Here is a 27,789-nt window from a genome sequence, read left to right on the forward strand (position 1 = left end):
AAGTCGGGGTCTTGTGGGGGGGGGGGGGGTTCTTTCCCTGGTTTCGGGGAGGGGGAGGGAGAGGGGTCGAAGTGGGGAGGGGGCACTGCTTGCTTTCCTTTCCTTCTTTCCTACTTTCTTTCCTTCTTTCTTTCTTTCTTTCTTTCTTTCTTTGGGGCGGCAAATGTCGGGGTCTTGGTGGGGGGGGGGGTTCTTTCCCTGGTTTCGGGGAGGGGAGGGGGAGGGAGAGGGGTCGAAGTGGGGAGGGGGCGCTGCTTGCTTTCCTTTCCTTCTTTCCTTCTTTCTTACTTTCTTTCCTTCTTTCTTTCTTTCTTTGGGGCGGCCAATGTCGGGGTCTTGTGGGGGGGGGGGGGTCTTTCCCTGGTTTCGGGGAGGGGAGGGGGAGGGAGAGGGGTCGAAGTGGGGAGGGGGCGCTGCTTGCTTTCCTTTCCTTCTTTCCTTCTTTCTTACTTTCTTTCCTCTTTCTTTCTTTCTTTCTTTCTTTGGGGCGGCCAATGTCGGGGTCTTGTGGGGGGGGGGGTCTTTCCCTGGTTTCGGGGAGGGGAGGGGGAGGGAGAGGGGTCGAAGTGGGGAGGGGGCGCTGCTTGCTTTCCTTTCCTTCTTTCCTTCCTTCCTCCCTTTCTTTCTTTCTTTGGGGCGGCCAATGTCGGGGTCTTGGCGGGGGGGGGGGGGGGTGTTCCCGCTGTGCGCGTCCTTTCCTTGGTTTCAGGGAGGGGAGGGGGGCGCGCGCGTGTGCGTGGGGCGTGTGTGTGTGTGTTGTGGGGGGGGGGCGCCTCTAATTCCCAGGGCAACTTGTTATAACGTTTCTGGAGGAGGTTGGAGGGAAGTTGAAAGCCTCGGTAACCGAAATCAAAACTAACAAGGAAATGATCCGGCCTCTCATCTGGGGCGGGGGGGGGGAGGGGGGGCCTGGGGCGGAATAAGGGGAGGGGGAGCGGGCAAGGGCCGCCTTCCGAAGCCCCTTTGAAGGGAGGAAGAAAGGGAGGAAGGAAGGAAAGCCCGGCCCGAAAATCACACGGAAGATTAGCCAGACAAGCAGGGAGGGGGGGGGGAAGGGGGGCAAAGGGGAGGGGGCTTCGCGTAGAAGGGGCGATTAGGGGGCTTCCTGCAGGGAGGGGAGGGGAGGGGGCTTCTCCTGGGCCTCTTTTGGGAGGGGTCGATCGGGGGAGAAACAGGGACCAGGGTTGCATTCCTCCAGCCCCCTCTATTTCTCTTCCCATCTATTTCTCATTCTGTCCATCCTCTATATATCCATCCCTCCATCATTCTATCCATCCATCCATCCATCCCTCCCCCTATTTATAATTATCTATTTCTCTATCATTCTATCTATTTATTCATCCCTCTGTCTATTCATCTATTTCTCCATCCATTCATCATTCTGTCTATCCATCCCTCTATTTATCCACCCCTAAATCTTTCTTTCTTTCTCTATTTCTCTGTAATTCTGTCTATCCATCTATCTATCCATCCATCCATTTCTCCATCCCTCCATCATTCTATCCATCCATCCCCCTATTTATAATGATCTATTTCTGTATCATTCTATCTATTTATTAATCCCTCTATCTATCCATCCATTTCTCCATCTCTCTAGCCTTCTATCTATCCCTCTATTTATCCACCCCTCCATCATTCTATCCATCCCTCTATCTATAATTCTCTCTTTCTCTATCATTCTATCTATCTATTCAGCCCTTTATCCACCCATTTTCCATCCTTCCATCATTCTATCTATCCATTCCTCTATCTATCCATTCTCCTACCAGGCCCTATATTTCCCCATCATTCTATCTATTCATCTATTTTTCCATCCCTCTATCTATCTATCTATCTATCTATCCCTCTATCTATCCCTCTATCTATCCCTCTATCTATCCCTCTATCTATCTATCTATCTATCTATCTATCTATCCCTCTATCTATCCATCTATCTATCTATTCATTCCTCTATCTGTCCATCTATTTCCACATCATTCTATCTATCCATCAGTTTCTCCATTTCTCCATCATTCCATCCATCCATCCATCCATCCATCTATCAATTTCTCAATCATTCTATCTATCCATCAATTTCTCCATCCCTCCATCATGCCATCTATCCATTCACCATCCATCCATTCATCCATCCATCCATTCATCCATCCATCCATCCATTTCTCCATCATTCTATCTGTCCATCAATTTCTCCATCCCACCATCATTCCATCTATCAATTCATCCATCCATCCATTCATCCATCAATTTCTCCATCATTCTATCTATCCATCAATTTCTCCATCCCTCCATCATTCCATCTATCCATCCATCCATTCATCCATCCATTTCTCCATCATTCTATCTATCCATCAATTTCTCCATCCCTCCATCATTCCATCTATCCATCCATCCATTCATCCATCCATTTCTCCATCATTCTATCTATCCATCAATTTCTCCATCCCTCCATCATTCCATCTATCCATTCATCCATCCATCCATCCATTTCCCCATCATTCTATCTATCCATCCTATTTATCCACATATTTCTCCACCTTTCTATCTATTCATCTATTTCTTCATCCCTCCATCATTCTATCTATCCATCCTTTTATCTATTTCTCCATCCATCATTCTATACATCCCTCTATCTACCCATCTATTCCTCCATCAATCTATCTACCCTTCTATCTATTTCTCCATCCCTCCACCATTCCATTCATTCCTCTATCCATCCTTCCATCCCTCTATCCATCCTTCCATCCCTCTATATGTCCACCATTACACCTGTCCATATATTTCTCCACCATTCAATCTATCCATTCTTCTATCTACAAACCCTCTCACCCTTCTTCCCCTTTACCCAATCCATCCTTCCTCCATCCTACCATTCCTTTCCATTCCTCCCTTCCTCTGTCCATCTCCACCCCTCCGTCATTCTATTTTCCATCCCTCTATCCCTTCCTCCTTCCCTCGATCTCTCCATGCATTCATCCTTCCTTCTATCTACCTCCATCCATCTCTCCCTCTATTCCTCTATTTTTCCATCCCTTCCTCTGTATTGGGGTCGGGAGCTCTCCTTGGTGCTGAATCTCAAATTGGAGGCCAGGCCCACTACCCTTATTGATAACCCTCTCTCTTGTTTACATTTAATCCGAATCAAACCCGAACTTGACACGCAAATCCGTGTCCACCTCAGGGGTCCTTGGCTGCCCACCCCCCCCCCGCCTCTTCCGGTCTAAGCACAGCCCCCAAAGCCCCCTGGGGTGCTTCCTTCAGCCTATCCATCCATCCATCCTGTCATCCATCCATCAATTCCATCCATCCATCCACCCACCCACCCATCCATCCTGTCATCTCTCTCTCTCTCTCTCTCCATCCACCCACCCACCCCTCTATCTATCTATCTATCTATCTATCTATCTATCTATCTATCTCTCTATTTTCTATCTATCCATCCATCCATCCATCCTGTTATCCATCCTGTCATCCATCCATCCTGTCATCCAGGCATCTATGCATCTATCCACACATCCATCCATCCATCCATCCATCCATCCATCCATCCATCCATCCTGTTATCCATCCATCCTCTCTCTCATCCATCCATCCTGTCATCCATCCATCCATCCAGTCATCCATCCATCCATCCATCCTGTCATCTCTCTCTCTCCATCCATCCATCCATCCATCCATCCATCCATCGTGTCATCCATCCATCCTGTTATCCATCCATCCTGTCATCCATCCTGTCATCCATCCATCCAGTCATCCATCCTGTCATCCATCCATCCAGTCATCCATCCATCCATCCATCCTGTCATCTCTCTCTTTCTCTCTCCATCCATCCATCCATCCATCCATCCTGTCATCCATCCATCCTGTTATCCATCCATCCATCCATCCATCCATCCTGTCATCCATCCATCCATCCATCCATCCTGTCATCCATCCTGTCATCCATCCATCCATCCTGTCATCTCTCTCTCTCTCCATCCAGTCATCCATCCATCCTGTTATCCATCCATCCATCCATCCAGTCATCCATCCATCCATCCAGTCATCCATCCATCCATCCTGTCATCTCTCTCTCTCTCCATCCATCCATCCATCCATCCATCCATCCATCCATCCTGTCATCCATCCATCCAGTCATCTCTCTCTTTATCCATCCATCTATTTATTATCTATCCCTCCCTCCCTCCCTCCCTCCCTCCCTCCCTCCCTCCCTCCATCCATCCATCCATCCATCCATCCATCCATCCATCCATCCATCTATCTATCTATCTATCTATCTATCTATCTATCTATTTTCTATCTATCTCTGCATAGCTCCTATCTTCCTGTTGTCCTTATCCTATCTATCTTTCTATGTATTTCTCTTTTCCGTCTATCTTTCCAGCACTCTTCCTCTATCTTTTCATGTTTCACGTATCTTCATTCTATCTATTATCCTTCCTCTATCTATCTATCTATCTATCTATCTATCTATCTATCTATCTATCTCTTTGCGGGATATTTCGAGATGGAAGGAGGGAATGTGGAAAGGAAGAGTATGGAGGGGAAAAATGTCAGGAGAGGGAAAGAGGGAAACCACAGGAAGAGAGCGAGGGAATGCGGAAGGGAGGCTGAAGGAGGGAGAAGGAAAGGAAAAAAGAGAAAAGGAAGGAAGGAAGGAAAAGAAAGAAGAGGATGGAGGGAAAAAGAAGGGAGGAATAAAGGAAATGAAGAAAAGAAGAGAGGAGGGAAGGGAAGAAAGAAGGAATAGCGAAAGGGAAGGAAGGAAGAGAAAAAGGAAGAGAAAAAGAAAGGAAAGAAGAGAAGAAAGAGGGAGGGAGGAAGAAAACGAAGGAAGGGAGGAAGGGGAAAAAAGAAAAGAAAGAGAAAGGAAAGAGGAGGAAGGAGGGAAGAAAGAAGGAATAGTGAAAGAAAGGGAAGGAAGGAAGAGAAGAAGGAAGAGAAAAAGAAAGGAAAGAAGAGAAGAAAGAGGGAGGGAGGAAGAAAACGAAGGAAGGAAGAAGAAGAAAGAAAAGAAAGAGAAAGGATGGAAGAAAGCGAAGGAAGGAAGAGGAAGGAAGAAAGAGAAAGGAAGGAGGAGGAAGGAGGGACAAAAGAAGGGAGGAATAAAGGGAAGGAAGGAAAGAAGAGAGGAGGGAGGGAAGAAAGAAGGAATAGTGAAAGAAAGGGAAGGAAGGAAGAGAAGAAGGAAGAGAAAAAGTAAGGAAAGAAGACATGAAAGAGGGAATAGAGAAAGAAAGGGAAGGAAGGAAGGAAGGAAGGTAAGAGAGAAAGAAATAAAAAGAAGGAAGGAAAGAAAGAAAGAGAGAGAGAGAAGATAGAAAGAGAGGGAAGGAAGGAAAAAGGAGGAACAAACTCTCCCCTTATTTGCCCCCCTTTCTTTTTTCCCACGGGAGGGGGGAAAGGGAGGAGGAGGAAGGAAGTGGGGAGGGTCTCTCTACCCGGCAAATGAGCTTCTGGCGGAAGGGAAAAGGAGGGAGGAGGAAAGTGCTGCCCCCCCCCCCCAAAACCCGACTCTCTTCGGCGGCGCCTGGCGGTGAGGAGGGGTCCTCCTCAAAGGGGAGGGGGAGGGGGGCAAATGGGGAGGGGGAAGAAGAGAGCTCCCGGAAGTGCTCAAAGGAGGGGCAGCTGATTTTAGGGGAGGGGGCGCGGAAGGGGGTGCCTTTGACCGTAACCTCTTTGGGGGCAGTGACCTCCCTGGAGGATCCCCCTCCCCATTTGCTCTCATTAGGGTTTTAATGGGGAGGGGGGAGAGGGAGATGCAAAAGTCGGGGAGGGGGGTTTAATGCTTGTTTTAGGGGAGAGGGGCTAGATTGCAAAAACTTTGCCGGAAGTTGGGGTTTGGGGGGGTGCACTCAAGGAGTTTTTAGGGGAGGGGGGTCCAATACACATCCCCTTTTGTTGTTGTTGTTATATTATTATTATTATTATTATTATTATTATTATTATTATTATTATTATTGTTATTATTGGGGGTGCAATCAAGGGGTTTTTAGGGGAGGGGGTCCCATACAATCACATCCCCTTTTGTTGTTGCTGTTGTTGTTATATTTATAATAATATAACTATTATTATTATTATTGTTATTATTGGGGGTGCAATCAAGGGGTTTTTAGGGGAGGGGGTCCCATACAATCACATCCCCTTTTGTTGTTGCTGTTGTTGTTATATTTATAATAATAATAGTATTATTATTATTATTATTATTATTATTATTATTATTATTGGGGGCGCAATCAAGGTTTTTTTAGGGGAGGGGGGTCCAATACAATCACATCCCCTTTAGTTGTATTATTATTATTATTATTATTATTATTATTATTATTATTGGGGGCGCAATCAAGTGGTTTTGATGGGAGGGGTTATATGCATTTATTAATTACTATTTTTATTTATTATATTTATTATTATTGCTATTATCATTATATTTACTATTATTGTTGTTGTTGTTGTTGTTGTTATTATTATTATTATTATTGGGGGCGCAATCAAGGGGTTCTTAGGGGAGGGGGTCCAACACAATCACATTCCCTTTTGTTGTTGTTATATTTATTATTATTATTATTATTATTATTATTATTATTATTATTATTATTATTATATTGGGGGCGCAATCAAGTGGTTTTTAGGGGAGAGGTTATATGTATTTATTTATTATTATCTTTATTTATTATCTTTATTATTATTGCTATTATCTTTATATTTATTATTATTAATAATAATATTAATATTATTGGGGGTGCAATCAAGGGGTTTTTAGGGGAGGGGGTCCAATACAATCACATCCCCTTTAGTTGTATTATTATTATTATTATATATAATAATATATAATATTATATAATATATAATAATAATCATCATCATCATCATATTGGGAGCGCAATCAAGTGGTTTTTAGGGGAGGGGTTATATGTATTTATTTATTATTATCTTTATTATTATTATTGCTATTATCATTATCATTATATTTATTATTATTATTATTATTATTATTATTATTATTATTATTATTATGTCCACTTCCAGGCAACTTCCCCTTCCCCTGTGGCTTCTTCCCTTTCATGGGACTTAGATAATATTTCCATTAATCAGCCTTGTATTGGTAAAACCAATCGATCGATCAGTTCCTCGCCTTGAAGAAGAGGAGGGGGCGCCCAAGGAAATTGGGGAAGGGGCTTCCTTCCTTCCTTCAGGTCGGGAAAAGGAAGACTCTCTCCAATGTTTATTATTATTATACCTTCGGCGCCCCCTTAATGCCGCCTCCTTCCAAACCAAGGTGTCCCCTCACTCCCTCGAGTCGGGGCAAACACGCGGGTCGAGTTAGACACGTGTCTGCGCGTTCACACGGGTTTTGCTTCAGGAGGGACCGCACGCAGCTGGATTCAAGTGCGATGCAAGTTTCCTCCAGAATAAATGTTCTGTTTTCAAGGCAGTGGCTCTCCCGCTTGTTGCACGCGTGTTTTGCGTGTTGTTGCGTTCGCACGTGTTTGGAGATTTCTCCTTTTTGCGTGTTGTTGCATTCGCACGTTTCTCCTTTTCTCAGGAAGGAGGGAAAACGGTGGGCTTTTCCAGCTCTAAAAGAGATAATAGACGGATAAGGATTGCCTTTCAATCTTCCCTCCTTTTCCTTTACTCTTCCCTTCCTTCCTTCCTTCCTTCCTTCCTTCCTTCCTTCCTTCCTTCCTTCCTTCCTTCCTTCCTTCCTTCCTTCCTTCCTTCCTTCCTTCCTTCCTTCCTTCCAATTGCCTTCAACTCTTTCCCTCCCTTCTTCTTCCTTCTCCTCCTTCCCTTCTCCTTTCTTTGCGCCTGATGATGTGATTCCCTTCCTTCCTCCCCTTCCTGGCGGCTCTCCTCCTCTCCTTCCTCCTCCTCTCCTTCCTCCTCCTCTCCTTCCTCATCCTCTGCTTCCTTCTCTCTTCCAGGTCCCAATCCCACCCTTCCGCCATGGACTGCAACTGCGTCTCGGATCTGCTTCTCACTTCCCCCGTCCCCGCGCTTTGGACGCCAGGTAAGAGCAGACATGCCTTCCTTTCCTTCCTCTTCCCTTCCTTTCTTACTTTTCCCTTCCCTCCTTCTTGCTTCCTTTTTTTCTCCTTTCTTCATATTTTCCTCCCCCTTCCTTCACTTTTTCCCTTCCTTCCTTTTTCCTCTTCCCTTCCCTCCCTCCTCCTCCTTGCTTCCATTTCTTTCTTCTTCATCTTTTCCTTCTGTTCCTTTTCCTTCCTCTTCCATTCCTCTCCCCTCCCTCCCTTCCTTTTCCCCTTCTCCCTCCCTCCCTCCTCCCTTCCTTCCTTCCTTCCTTCCTTCCTTCCTTCCTTCCTTCCTCTTCCATTCTTCTTCACCTCCCTTCCCTTCCTCCCTTCCTCCCTTTCTCCATCCTTCCTTCCTTCCTTTCATTTCCCTTTCTCTTCCTTTCCTTCCTTCCTTCTTCTTACATTGCATCCTCTTCCATTCCTCTCCTCCCCTTCCTTCCTTTCTTCCTTTTCCCCTTTTCTTTCTTTCTTTCTTTCTTTCTTTCTTTCTTTCTTTCCTTTTCCATCCCATCTTCTATTCCTCTTCCCCTCCCTCCCTCTTCCATTCCTCTTCCCTTCCCTCCCCTTCCTTCCTTTTCCCCTTCTCTTCCCTTCCTTCTTTCCTTCTTTCCTTCTTTCCTTCTTTCCTTCTTTCCTTCTTTCCTTCTTTCCTTCTTTCCTTCTTTCCTTCTTTCCTTCCTTCCTTCCTTCCTTCCTTCCTTCCTTCCTTCCTTCCTTCCTACCTACCTACCTACCTTCCTCTTCCATTCCTCTTCCCCTCCCCTCCCTCCTCCTTCCCTCCTTCCTTCCTTCTCCCATTCCATCCTCTTCCATTCTTCTTCCCCTCACTTCCCTTCCCTCCCTCAAAGCCAGGGAGGCCTACCTGGCAGGGCTGGCAGACAGGTTACAGGGGGAGTTTCCGCCTCACCTTCCAAGCCCCTCCCCAGTGTCTGTCTGCAGGTAGGGCATCCCTGACGAGGAACTCACCTTTCCGCTCCATCTTTTGCGTGCATCTTTTGGCTGGGTCTTTTGGGTGAGCGCCTACAGATACAGCTATTTGTTTATCCAAAGCGCATGCCATACGCGCATGGATTTTAAGATGAGCATCCCTCGCCAGAAACATTTTGGATTTTTTATTTCTTCAGATTTTGAAGTATTTGTTGATGGGTCTCAAGTCTAAACAGGAATTCCATCAATGTTTCGTAGACACCTTTTGCACCAGCACAGAAGGACATCTTATGCACTGAATCTTTTGGCGCATGAAGCAAAGTTTGGGGACATTGAACCCTCAGGATGGTGTATTTCCATCTGGCAGAACAGGGTTGGGCTGGATGACCTTTGGGGTCCCTTCTATGATATCTAAAGTGTTGCACGTTCTATATTTATCATTGCTCATAACAAATACAGTGTTAATTTGCTTTACGTTAATTATCATGTTCACTATTGTGTGGCTTGCCCATGTATGGTATGCAAGATAGTACAGCAGTGTGCCATTTCCACCATTGTATGCAATTGACTTCTATGGCATGCACAACTGTATGGTGTGCCATTTCCACCATTGCGTGGCATGCACTTTTATGACATGCACTTTTGTACGGCATACACTTTTATGGCATGCACAATAGTATGGTGTGCCATTTCCACCACTGTACGGCATGCACTTTTATGGCATGCACTTTTGTACTATGTGCTATTTCCACCATTGCGTGGCATGCACTTTTATGGTGTACATTTTTGTGTGGCATGCAATTTTATGGCATGCACAATAGTACGGTGTGCCATTTCCACCACTGTACGACATGCACTTTTATGGCATGCACTTTTGTTCTATGTGCCATTTTCACAACTGTATGGAATGCATGTTTATGGCATGCACTATTATATGGTGTATCATTTCCACCATTGTATGCAATGCACTTATATGGCATGCACAACTGTATGGTGTACCATTTCCACCATTGCATGCCGTGCACTTTTATGACATGCACTTTTGTAAGGCATGCACTTTTATGGCATGCATTTGAATTGTGTGCCATTTCCACAACTGTATGGAATGCACATTTATGGCATGCACTGTTGTATAGTGTGTCATTTCCACCATTGTATGCAATGCACTTTTATGGTATGCACAACTGTACATACAATTTCTACCATTGTCCAGCATACACTTTTGTAGCCTGCATGACTGTATGGCGTGCCATTTACACTATTATGTGGCACGTACTTTTATGGTGTGCACTTTTGTATGGAATGCACTTTTATGGCATGCATGATAGTATGGTGTGTCATTTCTACCATTGTACAGCATACACTTTTATGGCATGCATGACCGTATAGTGTGCCATTTGCACTATTGTGTGCCATGCACTTTTATGGCATGCACTTTTGTACGATGTGCTATCTCCACCATTGTATGCAATGCACTTTTATAGCATGCACTACATGATATGCAATTTCTACAATTGTACGGCATACACTTTTATGCCGTGCATGCCATTTACACCATTGTGTGGCATGCACTTTTGTATGGAATGCACTTTTATAGCATGCACGATGATACAGTGTGCCATTTCCACCATTTTAGGCATGCACTTTTATGGCATGCACAACTGTATGGGGTGTCATTCACACCATTGCATGGCATGCGCTTTTATGGTGTCCACTTTTTTATGGCATGCACTTTTATGGCATGCATGATAATACAGTGTGCCATTTCCACCACTGTAGGCATGCACTTTTATGGCGTGCACTTTTGTTTGGTGTGTTATTTCCACCACTGTAGGCATGCACTTTTATGGCATGCATGATAATACAGTGTGCCATTTCCACCATTGCAGGCATGCACTTTTATGGTGTGCACTTTTGTTCGGTGTGTTATTTCTACCATTGTATGCAATGCGCTTTTATGGCGTGCACTTTTGTTCGGTGTGTCATTTCCACTATTGTATGCAATGCACTTTTATGGTGTGCACTTTTGTTTGGTGTGTCATTTCCACTATTGTATGCAATGCACTTTTATGGCGTGCACTTTTGTTCGGTGTGTCATTTCCACTATTGTATGCAATGCACTTTTATGGCGTGCACTTTTGTTTGGTGTGTCATTTCCACTATTGTATGCAATGCACTTTTATGGTGTGCACTTTTGTTTGGTGTGTCATTTCCACTATTGTATGCAATGCACTTTTATGGTGTGCACTTTTGTTCAGTGTGTCATTTCCACTATTGTATGCAATGCACTTTTATGGCGTGCACTTTTGTTCGGTGTGTCATTTCCACTATTGTATGCAATGCACTTTTATGGCGTGCACTTTTGTTCGTTGTGTCATTTCCACTATTGTATGCAATGCACTTTTATGGCGTGCACTTTTATTCGGTGTGTCATTTCCACTATTGTATGCAATGCACTTTTATGGCGTGCACTTTTGTTCGGTGTGTCATTTCCACTATTGTATGCAATGCACTTTTATGGCGTGCACTTTTGTTCGGTGTGTCATTTCCACTATTGTATGCAATGCACTTTTATGGTGTGCACTTTTGTTCGGTGTGTCATTTCCACTATTGTATGCCATGCGCTTTGACGGCGTGCACTTTTGTTCAGTGTGCTATTTCCACCATTGCATGCCATGCGCTTTGACGGCGTGCACTTTTGTGTGGTGTGCCATTTCCGCCATTGCGCTAATTTTAACTTTGGCTAAGCTGCCTTGTGGATAAATTCAAACGCCGAGACATTGCAAAGGCGCTTATTTATTTATGGGAAAGGGTCTCCATTCCTCCCTCGTTCGGAAAAACCCTTGGAGGGCCGCCGATAAATGTAAAACATCCCGCTTCGTTTCGGGAGAATTTGATTTTGCAAACACACATTGATTGGGGTGGGGGTGGGGGATGTGACGAAGAGCGCACACCATCAGCACTGCCTGCCCCCCCCCCCCACTTTGGTTGATGCATCTCCCAATTAGGTTTCCCTTTTTGGACCCCAGCAATAATCCCATTCCCCTTCAGATCCCCCTTTTCTTTCTTGTTCTTCCTTTGCATTGAAATCTGCCCCTTGGGCCTCATGCGGCATCCTCATCCTCATCCTCCTCATCCTCCTCATCTCTTGCGCCAGCCGGGCTGGGCCTTGGAGCTGCGAGAGGGAGGCTGCTGCGGGGCAAACGGGGCAATCAAAGGCCTCGCTTTCTCTGACCGCAGGGCACTCTTTGCCCGGACGGCCCCCAAGGACCACCGCCTTGCAGGCCTCATTAGCCGTCCACACGCCTCTTGCAAAGGCAAGGCACATCCAAGGCACATCCAAGGCAAGGGAGGAAAGGGGAGACGCAGCCTGCATTCGGAAGGGAAGCCCGATGCCTCTGCCTTACCTTGGCATGATAGCACTCTTGCTCCATTGAGGCACATGCGCCAGGAGGAAGCCTACCTCGCAGGGTTGTTGGGCATTCTCCATGATATTCATCCTATCATCCATTTTCCGTGATACTCATCCTATCAAACATTGATCCATTCCCCAATGTCCTCATCAGTAGGATGAGGACATTGGGGAATGGACCAATGTTTGATAGGATGAGTATCAGGGAGAATGGATGAGAAGGTGGCCTACTTTACAGGGTTGTTGAGAAGTAGGATGGCCATAATGGAGAATGATCTAGGAAGAAACCTACCTTGCAGGGTTGTTGGGGAGTAGGATGAGGACATTGCAGATTGGACCAATGTTTGATAGGATGGGTATCATGGAGAATGGATGAGAAGGTGGCCTACCGTGTAGGATTGTTGCAAAGTAGGATGAGGACATTGGGGAATGGGTCAATGTTTGATAGGATGAGTATAATGGAGAATGATCTAGAAGGAAGCCTATATCTAAGGATGTTGGAGAGTAGGATGACTAGAATGAAGAATGGTCTAGAAGGAAGACTACCTCGCAGGATTGTTGGGGAGTACGTTGAGGACATTGGGGAATGGGCCAATGTTTGATAGGATGAGTATAATGGAGAATGGTCTAGCCTACCTTGAAGGTTGTTGTGGAGTTGGATGAGTATAATGGAGAATGATCTAGGAAGAAACCTACCTTGCAGGGTTGTTGGGGAGTAGGATGAGGACATTGCAGATTGGACCAATGTTTGATAGGATGGGTATCATGGAGAATGGATGAGAAGGTGGCCTACCGTGTAGGGTTGTTGCAAAGTAGGATGAGGACATTGGGGAATGGGCCAATGTTTGATAGGATGAGAATCATGGAGAATGGACTAGAAGGTGGCCTACCTTGAAGGTTGTTGGAGAGTAGGATGAGGACATTGCAGAATGGACCAATGTTTGATAGGATGGGTATAATGGAGAATGGATGAGAAGGTGGTCTACCTTGAAGGTTGTTGGAGAGTAGGAAGACTAGAATGGAGAATGATCTAGAAGGCGGCCTACCTTGCAGTGTTGTTGGGGAGTACAATGAGGACATTGGGGAATGGAGCAATGTTTGATAGGATGAGTATGATGGAGAATACTCTAGGAAGAGGACCATCTTGCAAGGTTGTTGGGGAGTAGGATGGGGACATTGAGGAATGGGCCAATGTTTGATAGGATGAGTATGATGGAGAATACTCTAGGAAGCGGACCACCTCGCAAGGTTGTTGGAGAGTAGGATGAGGACATTGCAGAATGGACCAATGTTTGATAGGATGAGTATAATGGGGAATGGTCTAGTAGGAAGCCTACCTTGAAGGTTGTTGTGGAGTTGGATGAGTATAATGGAGAATGGTCTACGAAGAAACCTACCTTGCAGGGTTGTTGGAGAGAAGGATGAGGACATTGGGGAATGGACCAATATTTGATAGGATGAGTATCATGGAGAATGTATGAGAAGGTGGTCTACCTTGCAGGGTTGTTGGGAGTAGGATGACCATAATGGAGAATGATCTAGGAAGAAGCCTACCTTGAAGGGTTGTTGGGGAGTACGTTGAGGACATTGGGGAATGGATCAATGTTTGATAGGATGAGTATAATGGAGAATACTCTAGGAAGAGGACCACCTCGCAAAGTTGTTGGGGAGTCGGAAGACTAGAATGAATGATTTAGAAGGAAGCCTATCTGGAAGGTTGTTGGAGAGTAGGATAAGGATATTGCGGAATGGATCAAAGTTTGATAGGATGAGTATCAATGAGAATGGATGAGAAGGTGGCCTACTTTGCAGGGTTGTTGCGAAGTAGGATGGCCATAATGGAGAATGATCTAGGAAGAAACCTACCTTGCAGGGTTGTTGGGGAGTAGGATGAGGACATTGCAGAATGGACCAATGTTTGATAGGATGGGTATCATGGAGAATGGATGAGGAGGTGGCCTACCGTGTAGGGTTGTTGCCAAGTAGGATGAGGACATTGGGGAATGGGCCAATGTTTGATAGGATGAGAATCATGGAGAATGGACTAGAAGGTGGCCTACCTTGAAGGTTGTTGGAGAGTAGGATGAGGACATTGCAGAATGGACCAATGTTTGATAGGATGAGAATCATGGAGAATGGACTAGAAGGTGGCCTACCTTGTTGGAGAGTAGGATGAGGACATTGCAGAATGGATCAATGTTTGATAGGATGGGTATCATGGAGAATGGATGAGAAGGTGGCCTACCGTGTAGGGTTGTTGCCAAGTAGGATGAGGACATTGGGGAATGGGCCAATGTTTGAAAGGATGAGAATCATGGAGAATGGACTAGAAGGTGGCCTACCTTGAAGGTTGTTGGAGAGTAGGATGAGGACATTGCAGAATGGACCAATGTTTGATAGGATGAGAATCATGGAGAATGGACTAGAAGGTGGCCTACCTTGTTGGAGAGTAGGATGAGGACATTGCAGAATGGATCAATGTTTGATAGGATGGGTATCATGGAGAATGGATGAGAAGGTGGCCTACCATGTAGGGTTGTTGCAAAGTAGGATGGGGACATTGGTGAATGGGCCAATGTTTGATAGGATGATAATGGAGAATGGTCTAGAAGGAAGCCTACCTTGCAGTGTTGTTGGGGAGTAGGATGAGGACATTGCAGGATGAGGACATTGCAATATCATGGAGAATGGATGAGAAGGTGGCCTACCTCACAGTGTTGTTGGGGTGTAGGATGGCCATAATGGAGAATGGTCTAGGAGGAAGCCTACCTTGCAGTGTTGTTGGAGAGTAAAGTGAGGACACTTGGGGAGTGGACCAATGTTTGATAGGATGAGTATAATGGAGATTGGACTAGAAGGTGGCCTACCTCACAGGGTTGTTGGGGAGTAGGATGAAGACATTGCAGAATGGACCAATGTTTGATAGGATGAGTATCATGGAGAATGGATGAGAAGGTGGCCTACCGTGTAGGGTTGTTGCAAAGTAGGATGAGGACATTGGGGAATGGGCCAATGTTTGATAGGATGAGAATCATGGAGAATGGACTAGAAGGTGGCCTACCTTGTTGGAGAGTAGGATGAGGACATTGCAGAATGGATCAATGTTTGATAGGATGGGTATCATGGAGAATGGATGAGAAGGTGGCCTACCTTGTAGGGTTGTTGCAAAGTAGGATGGGGACATTGGGGAATGGGCCAATGTTTGATAGGATGATAATGGAGAATGGTCTAGAAGGAAGCCTACCTTGCAGTGTTGTTGGGGAGTAGGATGAGGACATTGCAGGATGAGGACATTGCAATATCATGGAGAATGGATGAGAAGGTGGCCTACCTCACAGTGTTGTTGGGGTGTAGGATGGCCATAATGGAGAATGGTCTAGGAGGAAGCCTACCTTGCAGGGTTGTTGGAGAGTAAAGTGAGGACACTTGGGGAGTGGACCAATGTTTGATAGGATGAGTATAATGGAGATTGGACTAGAAGGTGGCCTACCTCACAGGGTTGTTGGGGAGTAGGATGAAGACATTGCAGAATGGACCAATGTTTGATAGGATGAGTATCATGGAGAATGGATGAGAAGGTGGCCTACCGTGTAGGGTTGTTGCAAAGTAGGATGAGGACATTGGGGAATGGGACAATGTTTGATAGGATGAGAATCATGGAGAATGGACTAGAAGGTGGCCTACCTTGAAGGTTGTTGGAGAGTAGGATGAGGACATTGCAGAATGGACCAATGTTTGATAGGATGAGTATCATGGAGAATGGATGAGAAGGTGGCCTACCGTGTAGGGTTGTTGCAAAGTAGGATGAGGACATTGGGGAATGGGACAATGTTTGATAGGATGAGAATCATGGAGAATGGACTAGAAGGTGGCCTACCTTGAAGGTTGTTGGAGAGTAGGATGAGGACATTGCAGAATGGACCAATGTTTGATAGGATGAGTATCATGGAGAATGGATGAGAAGGTGGCCTACCGTGTAGGGTTGTTGCAAAGTAGGATGAGGACATTGGGGAATGGGCCAATGTTTGATAGGATGAGAATCATGGAGAATGGACTAGAAGGTGGCCTACCTTGAAGGTTGTTGGAGAGTAGGATGAGGACATTGCAGAATGGACCAATGTTTGATAGGATGAGTATCATGGAGAATGGATGAGAAGGTGGCCTACCGTGTAGGGTTGTTGCAAAGTAGGATGAGGACATTGGGGAATGGGCCAATGTTTGATAGGATGAGAATCATGGAGAATGGACTAGAAGGTGGCCTACCTTGAAGGTTGTTGGAGAGTAGGATGAGGACATTGCAGAATGGACCAATGTTTGATAGGATGGGTATCATGGAGAATTGATGAGAAGGTGGCCTACCTTGTAGGGTTGTTGCAAAGTAGGATGAGGACATTGGGGAATGGGCCAATGTTTGATAGGATGAGAATCATGGAGAATGGACTAGAAGGTGGCCTACCTTGAAGGTTGTTGGAGAGTAGGATGAGGACATTGCAGAATGGACCAATGTTTGATAGGATGGGTATCATGGAGAATTGATGAGAAGGTGGCCTACCGTGTAGGGTTGTTGCAAAGTAGGATGAGGACATTGGGGAATGGGCCAATGTTTGATAGGATGAGAATCATGGAGAATGGACTAGAAGGTGGCCTACCTTGAAGGTTGTTGGAGAGTAGGATGAGGACATTGCAGAATGGACCAATGTTTGATAGGATGAGTATCATGGAGAATGGATGAGAAGGTGGCCTACCGTGTAGGGTTGTTGCAAAGTAGGATGAGGACATTGGGGAATGGGCCAATGTTTGATAGGATGAGAATCATGGAGAATGGACTAGAAGGTGGCCTACCTTGAAGGTTGTTGGAGAGTAGGATGAGGACATTGCAGAATGGACCAATGTTTGATAGGATGAGTATCATTGAGAATGGATGAGAAGGTGGCCTACCTCGCAGGGTTGTTGGGGAGTAGGATGACTATAATGGAGAATCATCTAGGAAGAAGCCTACCTTGCAGGGTTGTTGGGGAATAGGATGAGGACATTGCAGAATGGACCAATGTTTGATAGGATGACTAGAATGGAGAATGGTCTAGTAGGAAGCCTGCCTTGAAGGTTGTTGGAGAGTAGAATGAGGACATTGCGGAATGGACCAATGTTTGATAGAATGAGTATAATGGAGAATGGATGAGGAGGTGGCCTATCATGTAGGGTTGTTGGGAATGACTAGACTGGAGAATGGTCTAGAGGGAAGCCTACCTTTCAGGGTTGTTGGGGAGTAGGATGAAGACATTGGGGAATGGGCCTATGTTTGATGGAATGAGTATAATGGAGAATAATCTAGAAGGAAGCCTATCTTGTAGGTTGTTAGAGAGTAGGATGACTAGACTGGAGAATGGTCTAGAAGGAAGCCTACCGTGCAGGGTTGTTGGAAAGTAGGATGAGGACATTGCGGAATGGACCAATGTTTGATAGGATGAGTATCATGGAGAATGGACGAGAAGGTGGCCTATCATGTAGGGTTGTTGGGAATGACTATAATGGAGAACGGTCTAGAAGAAAGCCTACCTTTCAGGGTTGTTGGGGAGTAGGATGAGGACATTGCAGAATGGACCAATGTTTGATAGAATTAGTATAATGGAGAATGGCCGACCTTGCAGGTTTGTTGGGGAGTGGACCAATGTGTGATAGGATGAGAATAATGGAGAATGGGCCAGGAAGAGGCCTACCTCACAGGGTTGATGGGAAGTAAGATGAGGAGAAGGGAGATCGGCTTCCTTTTCAGGCTGTTGGGAAGTGAGATGGAGGTAGAAGAGCATGGGCCTAGAAGAGGTCAACCTTGCAGGGTTGTTGAGAAGTAGGGTGAAGACATTGGGGAATGGACCAATGTGTGATAGGATGAGTATAATGGAGAATGGGCCAGGAGGAGGTCTACCTCGCAGGGTTGTTGGGAAATAGGATGAGGACACTGGAGAATGGGTTAGAAGGAGGCCTACAGTGCAGGGTTGTTGGAAGGTAAGATGTGGAGAAGAGAGAACAGCTTACCTTTCAGGCTGTTGGGAAGTAAGATGGAAATAGGAGAGCATGGGCCAGGAAGAGGCCTACCTCGCAGGGTTATTGGGAAGATGAGGTGCCAACTGTTGGACTAGATGGCCTTTGGGGACCCTTCTAATGCTATTATTTGTTGTCAGAGCAGCTTGAGAGGGGATTGGGAAGTGGTCTCGGCTCTCCTCTTGAGATCTTCACAACAGAAGTTGGATGTCCATCTTCTGGGACTGTTTCAATTACACTGTGTCACATGATTTCTGTCCCTGGGCTATCAATGTCATTATTATTTCCTAATTTGGGTCTGTGATTAAAAACATGGAGAAAGTTGGTTAAACTGCACGAACTTTGTCTTTGCAAAAACATCCTGTGATAGCACATTTTGCTCAAGGTTTCCAATTAATCTCTCCTGATTGAGTCTCACCCAATTTGACATAGTTTGTGCCACAAAAACAAAACAAAACAAAATAAAAACAAAGTTTCTGTTGTGGAACAACTACTTTTAAAGTAATGACTGCACAATTAAACAGGAAATAATACTTCCAAACCAGGAACAGAAAAAGTTTCCAAACTTTCCAGTTTACTAGGTTCTTATGGGGTTTTTCGGGCTCTATGGCCATGTTCTAGAGGCATTTTCTCCTACCTCCCTACCTCTGAGGATGCTTGCCATAGATGCAGGCGAAATGTCAGGAGAAAATGCCTCTAGAACATGGCCATAGAGCCCGAAAAAACCCACAAGAACCTAGTGATTCCAGCCATGAAAGCCTTCGACAGTACATTGAACATCTTTCCAGTTTTGTTACATAGTGTTCCCCTTCAAAATAATTTATTTCACACACAAAAACAACAACAAAGTTTCTGTTGTGGAACAACTACTTTCAAAGTAATGACCACACAATTCAACAACAACAACAATACTTCCAAACCAGGAACAGAAAACAGTTTCCAGTTTATTGTCGAAGGCTTTCATGGCTGGAATCACTAGGTTTTTGTGGGTTTTTTCGGGCTATAGAGCCATGTTCTAGAGGCATTTTCTCCTGACGTTTCGCCTGCATCTATGGCAAGCATCCTCAGAGGTAGTGAGGTCTGTTGGAAGTAGGAAAAATGGGTTTATATATCTGTGGAATAATGACAAGGGTGGGACAAAGGACTCTTCCCTGCTGAAGCTAGGTGTGAATGTTTCAACTGATCACCTTCATTAGCATTTGAAGGCCTGCCTGAGCCTGAGAAAATCTCTTGCTGGGAGGTGTTAATCTGTGCCTGGTTGTTTCCTCTCTGTTGTCTTGCTGTTGTAATTTTAGAGTTTTACCAGTATTAAAAAAGTCTAAAATTACAACAGCAAAACAACAGAGGGGAAACAACCAGGCACTGATTAACACCTCCCAGCAAGAGATTTTCCCAGGCTCAGGCAGGCCTTCAAATGCTAATGAAGGTGATCAGCTGAAACATTCACACCTAACTGCAGCAGGGAAGAGCTCCTTGCCCCACCCCAGCCATTCCATGGATATATAAACCAATTCCAACAGACCTCACTACCTCTGAGGATGCTTGCCATAGATGCAGGCGAAATGTCAGGAGAAATGCCTCTAGAACATGGCTCTATAGCCCGAAAAAACCCACAAAAAACTAGTTTCCAGTTTGGTTCCATAGTGTTACATAGTGAGACTGGATGACCCTTGGCGACCCTAGATGACCTTCCAAACCCATGTATGGTGGCGGGCTCTCCTCCTTTGGAAGTTGGCTTGGCATCTTTTGGGAAGACTTTAGTTTGTCCTGAATGGCAAAGGGGTTGGTCTAGATGGCCTTTGGGGACCCTTTCCCATCCCTGTTGGCATTGAATGGGGAGCATTGGGCCTTCTTTCCGTCTCTATATCTCTCTCTCTCGTTCTCGTTCTCTTTGCAAAGGCATTTGAGCCGAGTTCTCTTCGTGTTCTTGGGAAGCCTTTGGGGGAGAAGAGGCCGGGAATGTAATTTACTGCTGGGTGCCAAAGGTGCTGCGTGTAACTGAAAATCAAGGCATTGATCAGCAGTTCATTAGGCCTGCTAATGATAGATTCATAGATAGAGGCACAGATCTGAGCCGGGCCTGGCTTGACCTCTCCTGGAGCGCCTCTCCTAATCCCCTTCCCCAAGTTACTTTTCGCTGTGATTAATTGGCCGGAGGTTTGGAGGTGACCCCAATGTTGGCCGAGAAGGAAGGAAGGAAGAAAGGAAGGAAGGAAGGACTCCTCGGGGAGACACGCTTTCTCTTCTTGGCTTTTGTGCACAACGGAGGCTTGCCGTCCAGGAGGGGAAATGGCTGCAGGAAACTTCACAATTTGGGGGAAATGCCGGAGGAAGAGGAGGAGGAGGAAGAGGTCTCCTGGGACCCCCCAGAATATTCTCGGAGAAGCAGCAATGCTAGGCGCAAGCTGACTTTGCCATGCAATGCAATGCAATACAATGCAATGCAATGCAATACAAAGCAAAGCAAAATAATGTAATGCAGTGCAAAATTATGCAGTGCAATGCAAAATAATGGAATGCAATACAATACAAAATATCGCAATGCAAAGTAATGCAATGCAATGCAAAATAATGCAATGCAATACAATTTAATACAAAATAATGCAATGCAAAATCATGCAATGCAATGCAAAACAAAATAATGCAATTCAATCCAATGCAAAGCAAAAGAATGCAATGCAAAGTAATGCAATGCAAAGCAAAGCAAAATTATGCAATGCAATGCAAAAGAATGCAATGCAATACAATACAAAATAATGCAATGCAAAGTAATGCAATGCAATGCAAAATAATGCAATGCAATACAATATAATACAAAATAATGCAATGCAAAGTAATGCAATGCGATGCAAAAAATGCAATGCAAAGTAATGCAGTGCAATGCAAAGCAAAATAATGCAATGCAATACAATATAATACAAAATAATGCAATGCAAAGTAATGCAATGCGATGCAAAAAAATAATGCAATGCAAAGTAATGCAGTGCAATGCAAAGCAAAATAATGCAATGCAATACAATATAATACAAAATAATGCAATGCAAAGTAATGCAATTAATGCAGGAAGACACTATTCGACCCCTCCCAACAAATGGCCATCTAGCCATAGATAGGTTTAATTGAGAGAAAGAGAGAGAGAGAGAGAGATGATAAATATATCAAAGAAGAGTCAGAAGGGACCTTCAAAGTCCAATCTCATTCTGCCAGGCAGGGAGACACCATTTGATCTTTCCTGAGAGATGGCCATCCAGCCTCTGTTTATTGAACCCAAGAGCAGGAAGGGAACCCAAGGGCTATCCAACCCCTTTCTTCCAGCCAGGAAGACACAATCAAAGCTTTCCTGGCAGATGGCCATCCATCCTCTGTTTAAAGACTCCCAGAGAATCCTAAAGTTAGAAGGGACTCCCAAAGGTCATATAGTCCAACCCTTCAGCCAGACAGGAAGGCAATATCCAATCCCTCCCAAGAGATGGCCATCCAGTTGCAGATTTAAAAGGGCTGGATGTTCTTACTGTAATTGGACCAAAGAAGGGATGCAGTTGGACAGCAGTACGTAACAACATTTGCAAAAATTCCCTGTTCCTGGTTTGAAAGTGTTACTTCCTGTTGAATTGTGCAGTTCTGATGAAAGGGTCTTTGAGAGAAATGTGCAAATACTAAGTAAGGGGCTTTGAATGAAATTAACAGCAAAAGAGAGGCATGCCCTTTCTCTGTAGAAAAAGAGCACCACGGAAAAAACAAGATGTGACATATTAAGGTATTTTCTTACACAGGATGCTTGTGGTTAACTTCAAAGGTTGTTTTTTGAAGCGCAGAGGCTGCATGTACAAGAAGATACTTTCCATCAAAAGGTCAAGAGAGGGAGCTGGAAAGAGGGTACTTTAAAAAATGTTCTTGTTTACTTGAGGTTATATATTTGGTGGTCAAAAGCCAAGGGGGATGGCAGTCACTTGAAGGGTAGCATCTGTGTATGCTACCCGGCTGTCCGTCTTCTTCATAAAGAAACTAAAATAACCTTGTTTTTTTATCTTTTTTGGGACTGTCTCCATCCTTTCGTGCTCCCGCGACGTGGACCCAATTTAGGGTCTCTAACACTGACTTTGAAAGGAGTTGTTCTGCTCCAGAAACTTTGTTTTTGTGCCACAAACTAGGTTGCAATGGGTGGAGACTCGAGGATGAGGGATTCATTGCAAAACTAGAGCAAATCATGCAAGTTTTTGCTGCAGTTTGATAAACTTTCCCCCATGTTTTGATGATGGAACCCATGAGGAAATAAGACATGGTAGTGCTGCATGGTGTGGGGTGTGACTTTGTGCGCTTCTTTTGACCCAGGGTTCGCCTTCCCGGACTGGGCCTACAAGCCAGAGTCGAGCCCGGGCTCGCGCCAGATCCAGCTGTGGCACTTCATCCTGGAGCTGCTCCAGAAGGAGGAGTACCAGAACGTCATCGCCTGGCAGGGAGACTACGGGGAGTTCGTCATCAAGGACCCCGACGAGGTGGCCCGGCTCTGGGGCATCCGCAAGTGCAAGCCCCACATGAACTACGACAAGCTCAGCCGGGCACTCAGGTGAGTAGGTTGCGCAGGTTGTGCGTCCACTACAACCCCCACCATCCTCTCCCTAAGCATGCACCTGATCGAGCGCTCTTCTACTGGACTGTGTGCAACTCAGAGTGTAGAACAGAGCCTAGTCCGGGCACGGGACAACTTTGCCCCTCCTTCCCTCTCCGTGTTTTTTGGACTCCAACTCCCACAATTCCTAACACCCTACCCATGCCTGGGCTAGCTATAGATATAACAGAGACAGAAATAGAAGGAAGGAGGAAGACAATTATCAGATCCCTCCCAACAGATGGCCATCCAGCCATAGATCAATAGATAAATACTGTAGATAGATACAGTAGATAGATAGATAGATAGATAGATAGATAGATAGATATAGTCAATAGATAGACAGATGCAATAGATAGATAGATAGATACAATAGATAGATAGATAGATAGATAGAGTAGATAGATAGATACATAGATACAATAGATACATAGAAAGATACAATAGATAGATAGATAGATAGAAAGATACAGTAGATACAGTAGATAGATAGATAACTATAGATAAATAGTTAGATAGAGAGATAGATAAGTAGATAGGTAGATAGATAGATACAATAGATATATAGAAAGATACAGTAGATGATAGATAGATAGATAGATAGATAGATAAGTAGATAGGTAGATAGATACAGTATTTAGATAGATGCAATAGATAGATAGATAGATAGATACAATAGATACATAGAAAGATACAGTAGATAGATAGATAGATAGATAGATATACAGATAGATACAGTAGATAGATACATACATACAGTAGATAGATAGATAGATACAATAGATACATAGAAAGATACAGTAGATAGATAGATAGATAGATAGATAGATAGATAGATAAGTAGATAGATAGATAGATAGATAGATAGATAGATATACAGATAGATACAGTAGATAGATAGATAGATAGATGCAATAGATAGATAGATAGATAGATAGATAGAGTAGATAGATAGATACATAGATACAGTATTTAGATAGATGCAATAGATTGATAGAGTAGATAGATAGATGCAATAGATAGATAGATAGATATACAGATAGATACAGTAGATAGATACATACATACAGTAGATAGATAGATAGATAGATATGATAGAGTAGATAACTAGATAGATAGATAGAGTAGATGCAGTAGGTAGATAGATAGATAGATAGATAGAGTAGATAAGTAGATAGATAGGTAGATTGATACAGTATATAGATAGATAGATGCAATAGATAAATAGATAGATAAATAGAGAGATAGAGTAGATACAGTAGATAGATAGATAGAGTAGATAGATGGATACTATTGATAGATAGAATATATATATATATAGAGAGAGAGAGATACAGTAGATACAGTAGGTAGATAGATACAGAAGATAGACAGATACAGTAAATAGATATATAGACAAAATAGATAGATAGATACAATAGATATATACAGTAAATAGATAGATACAGTAGATATATAGATACAGTAGACAGATACAATAGATAGATATATAGATACAGTAGATACAGTACATAGAGTAGATTGATAGGCAGACACATAGATAGAGACAGTACGTAGATAGATTGATAGTCTTGAGAGTAATTATACATATATCATAGAATCCTAGAGTTGGAAGGGACCCCCAAAGGCCATCTAGTCCAAACCTCATTCTGGCAGGCAGGAAGACAATATGCGCTCCCTCCCAACAGATGGCCATCCAGCCATAGATAGATAGATAGATATGATTAAGAGAGATGGTCTCTAGAGAAGCACACTCTATTGGACTCCTAAGTTCTCTGTATTCCATTAGGGTTACATATGCCATAGAATTGGAGGGGACCCCCAAAGGTCATCCAGTCCATCCTCATTCTGCCTGGTAAGAAGAGAGTATCCGATCTACCCAACAGATGGCCATCCAGCCATAGATAGCTTAAGAGAGAACGGTGAGACATACATAATCTCTTGGAAGGGACCCCCAAAGGCAATTTCATCCTAACCCATTCTGCCAGGCAGGAAGACACCATCTGATCCCTCCCAACAGACAGCCATTCAGCCTCTGCTTATTAACAACAACAATAGTATCTGAGAAGAGACTCCAAAGGACATCCAGTCCAACCCCCTTCTGCTATGTAGGATAACCTAATTCAATCCCTCCCAACAGATGGCCATCGGGACTCTGAGTCATATTGGAAGGGCCCCCCAAAGGACACCTAGTCCAAACCCTTTTTGCTAGAGAGGAGAACACCATCCAATCCCTCCTGACAGATGGCCATCCAGACTCTGAATCATATTGCATGGGGCCCCCAAAGGACACCTAGTCCAAACCCATGCTACCAGGGAGGAGACCACCATCCAATCCCTCCTGACAGATGGCCATCTAGACTCTAAATCATATTGGAAGGGTTCCCTAAAGGACACCCAGTCCAAACCCATTCTGCCTGGGAGAACACCATCCAGTCCCTCCTGACAGATGGCCATCCAGACTCTGAATATATTGGAAGCCCCTCCCCCCCCAAAGAACACCTAGTCCAAACCCATTCTGCCAGGTAGGATAGCATAATCCGATCCCTCCCAACAGATGGCCATCTAGACTCTTGAGTTATATTGGAAGGGTTCCCCAAAGGACACCTAGTCCAAACCTATTCTGCTAGGGAGGAGAACACCGTCCGATCCCTCCTGACAAATGGCCATCCGGACTCTGAATCGTATTAGAAGGGCCTTCCAAAAGACACCTAGTCCAAACCTGTGCTTCCAGGGAGGAGAACACCATCCGATCCCTCCTGACAGATGGCCACCCAGACTCATATTGGAAGGGCCCCCAAAGGACACCTAGTCCAAACCCATTCTGCCAGGCAGGAGAACATCATCGGATCCCTCCCAACAGATGGCCATCCGGACTCTGAGTCATATTGGAACCCCCCCCACCCAATAACACCTAGTCCAAACCCGTGCTTCCAGGGAGGAGAACACCATTTGATCCCTCCTGACAGATGGCCACCCAGACTCTTATTGGAAGGGCCCCCAAAGGACACCTAGTCCAAACTCATTCTGGCAGGCAGGAGAACACCATCTGATCCCTCCCAACAGATGGCCATCTGGACTCTGAATCATATTGGAAGGGACACCTAGTCCAAACCCATGCTGCCAGGTAGGAGAACACCATCCAATCCCTCCTAACAGATGGCCATCCAGCCTCTGCTTAAAAGTCTCCAGAGAAAGACACTCTATTGGACTTCCAAGCATTCTATATTCCACTCGGGTTAGAAGGGGACCCCCAAGGGCCATCTAGTCCATCCTTCCAAATTTGCCAAGCAGGAAAACACAATGAAAGCACTCTCAACAGATGTCCACTCATCCTCTGCTTCAAGACATGGTTGGGCATTGCTTCCTGGGCCTGGGCCTTCCTTCAAACTGGTTTATAATGGGGGAAAAGCATCTTCTGGGGAGAGGAAAGGGCTTCTGTCAGGCCAGGATGTATTTACTGGGAAGAGAATTCCCCGGCCGAGCTAATCGCGAGTGTCAATAGCGCTTAGCCCCTCATCAATATTCATCAGTGCCGGAGTCTCTCTCTCTCTCTCTCTCTCTCTCTCTCTCTCTCTCGGAAGGGAGGGCAGTTAATTAATAAGCAATAACAAATATTGCCGCCCATCGATCGATGATCCCGAAGGAAAGGCCGGCCTTTGAAGGGGAAGCCGGAAGAGAGCGGGATTTGTAGCATCAAAAGCGGCGCCTGGCGGAGAACCTTATTGACCCGTCCTGCGGGGTTTAATCGACCGATCGATCGATCAATCGATGGATCAAAAGCGGGAAGCGATAAGTTGCCGAGATGAAAAGGATGCTTTCTCCGGCTTCAGAGGACGACACATGTCGGGCATCCATGCCAAATCCATTTAGTAGAAGGGGAAGGCTTTGGTACTACAATTCCCATGGTCCACATCAATGCAGAATCCATTTGCACAACAATTCCCAATATTCCCACATTCTGCAACAGAGCTACACTCAGGACAATGGGAAAGACAATACACAAAAACTGGCAGAATGGATTTGGGGGTCACTTCCAATGCTAGTATTCTACAGTATCTATTTATGGCTGGATGGTCATCTATTGGGAAGGATCGGATGGTGCCTTCATGTCTGGCAGAATGGGTTTGGATGAGATGGCCTTCTGAGTCTATAATTCTATGATATATGTAATAATAATAATAGTAATAATAATAATAATAATAATAATAATAATAATAATAAATATGTATCCTTTCTTTCTCAATTATATCTGTTTATCGATGGCTGGATGGCCATCTGTCAGGAGGGATCGGATGGTGTCTTCGTGTCTGGCAGAATGGGTTTGGACAAGATGGCCTTCTGACTCTATAATTCTATGATATCTGTATCCTCTCTTTCTCAATTATATCTGTTCATTTATGGCTGGATGGCCATCTGTCAGAAGGGATCAGATGGTGTCTTCCTCCCTGGCAGAATGAGATTGGACTAGGTGGTCTTTGGAGGTCCCTTCTGACTCTCGGATTCTAATATATATGAATTATATGTAAATATATCTCAAGTATATCTATGTGTGCTATTATGGACTAGATGGCCTTTGGAGGTCCCTTCTGACTCTAGGATTCTATTGTGTGCGTGTGTGTGTATGTGTGTGTGTGTATGTATATGTATGTGTGTGTGTGTGTGTATGTATGTGTGTATATATATATATATATATATATATATATATAAACTATTTGTGTTATATGGACTAGATGTCCTTTGCAGGTCCCTTCTGACTTTATGATTCTATT

General features: G+C 44.6%; 1 protein-coding gene across 1 annotated transcript in view; it reads left to right on the plus strand.

Moving 5' to 3' along the window:
- The window catches only part of LOC132780143 (ETS domain-containing transcription factor ERF-like), a 106,324-nt gene that overhangs the window by 73,752 nt on the left and 4,783 nt on the right, over nucleotides 1-27,789 (plus strand). Inside the window, exons 2-3 of the mRNA XM_067473573.1 lie at nucleotides 7,920-8,005; nucleotides 22,741-22,975. Coding sequence (XP_067329674.1) covers nucleotides 7,942-8,005; nucleotides 22,741-22,975 — 299 coding nt within the window. The 5' untranslated portion in view covers nucleotides 7,920-7,941. The remainder of the gene's footprint in view (nucleotides 1-7,919; nucleotides 8,006-22,740; nucleotides 22,976-27,789) is intronic.

Source organism: Anolis sagrei, chromosome X (genome assembly GCF_037176765.1).
Source record: "Anolis sagrei isolate rAnoSag1 chromosome X, rAnoSag1.mat, whole genome shotgun sequence".
In the NCBI taxonomy this organism is placed as follows: Eukaryota; Metazoa; Chordata; class Lepidosauria; order Squamata; family Dactyloidae; genus Anolis; species Anolis sagrei.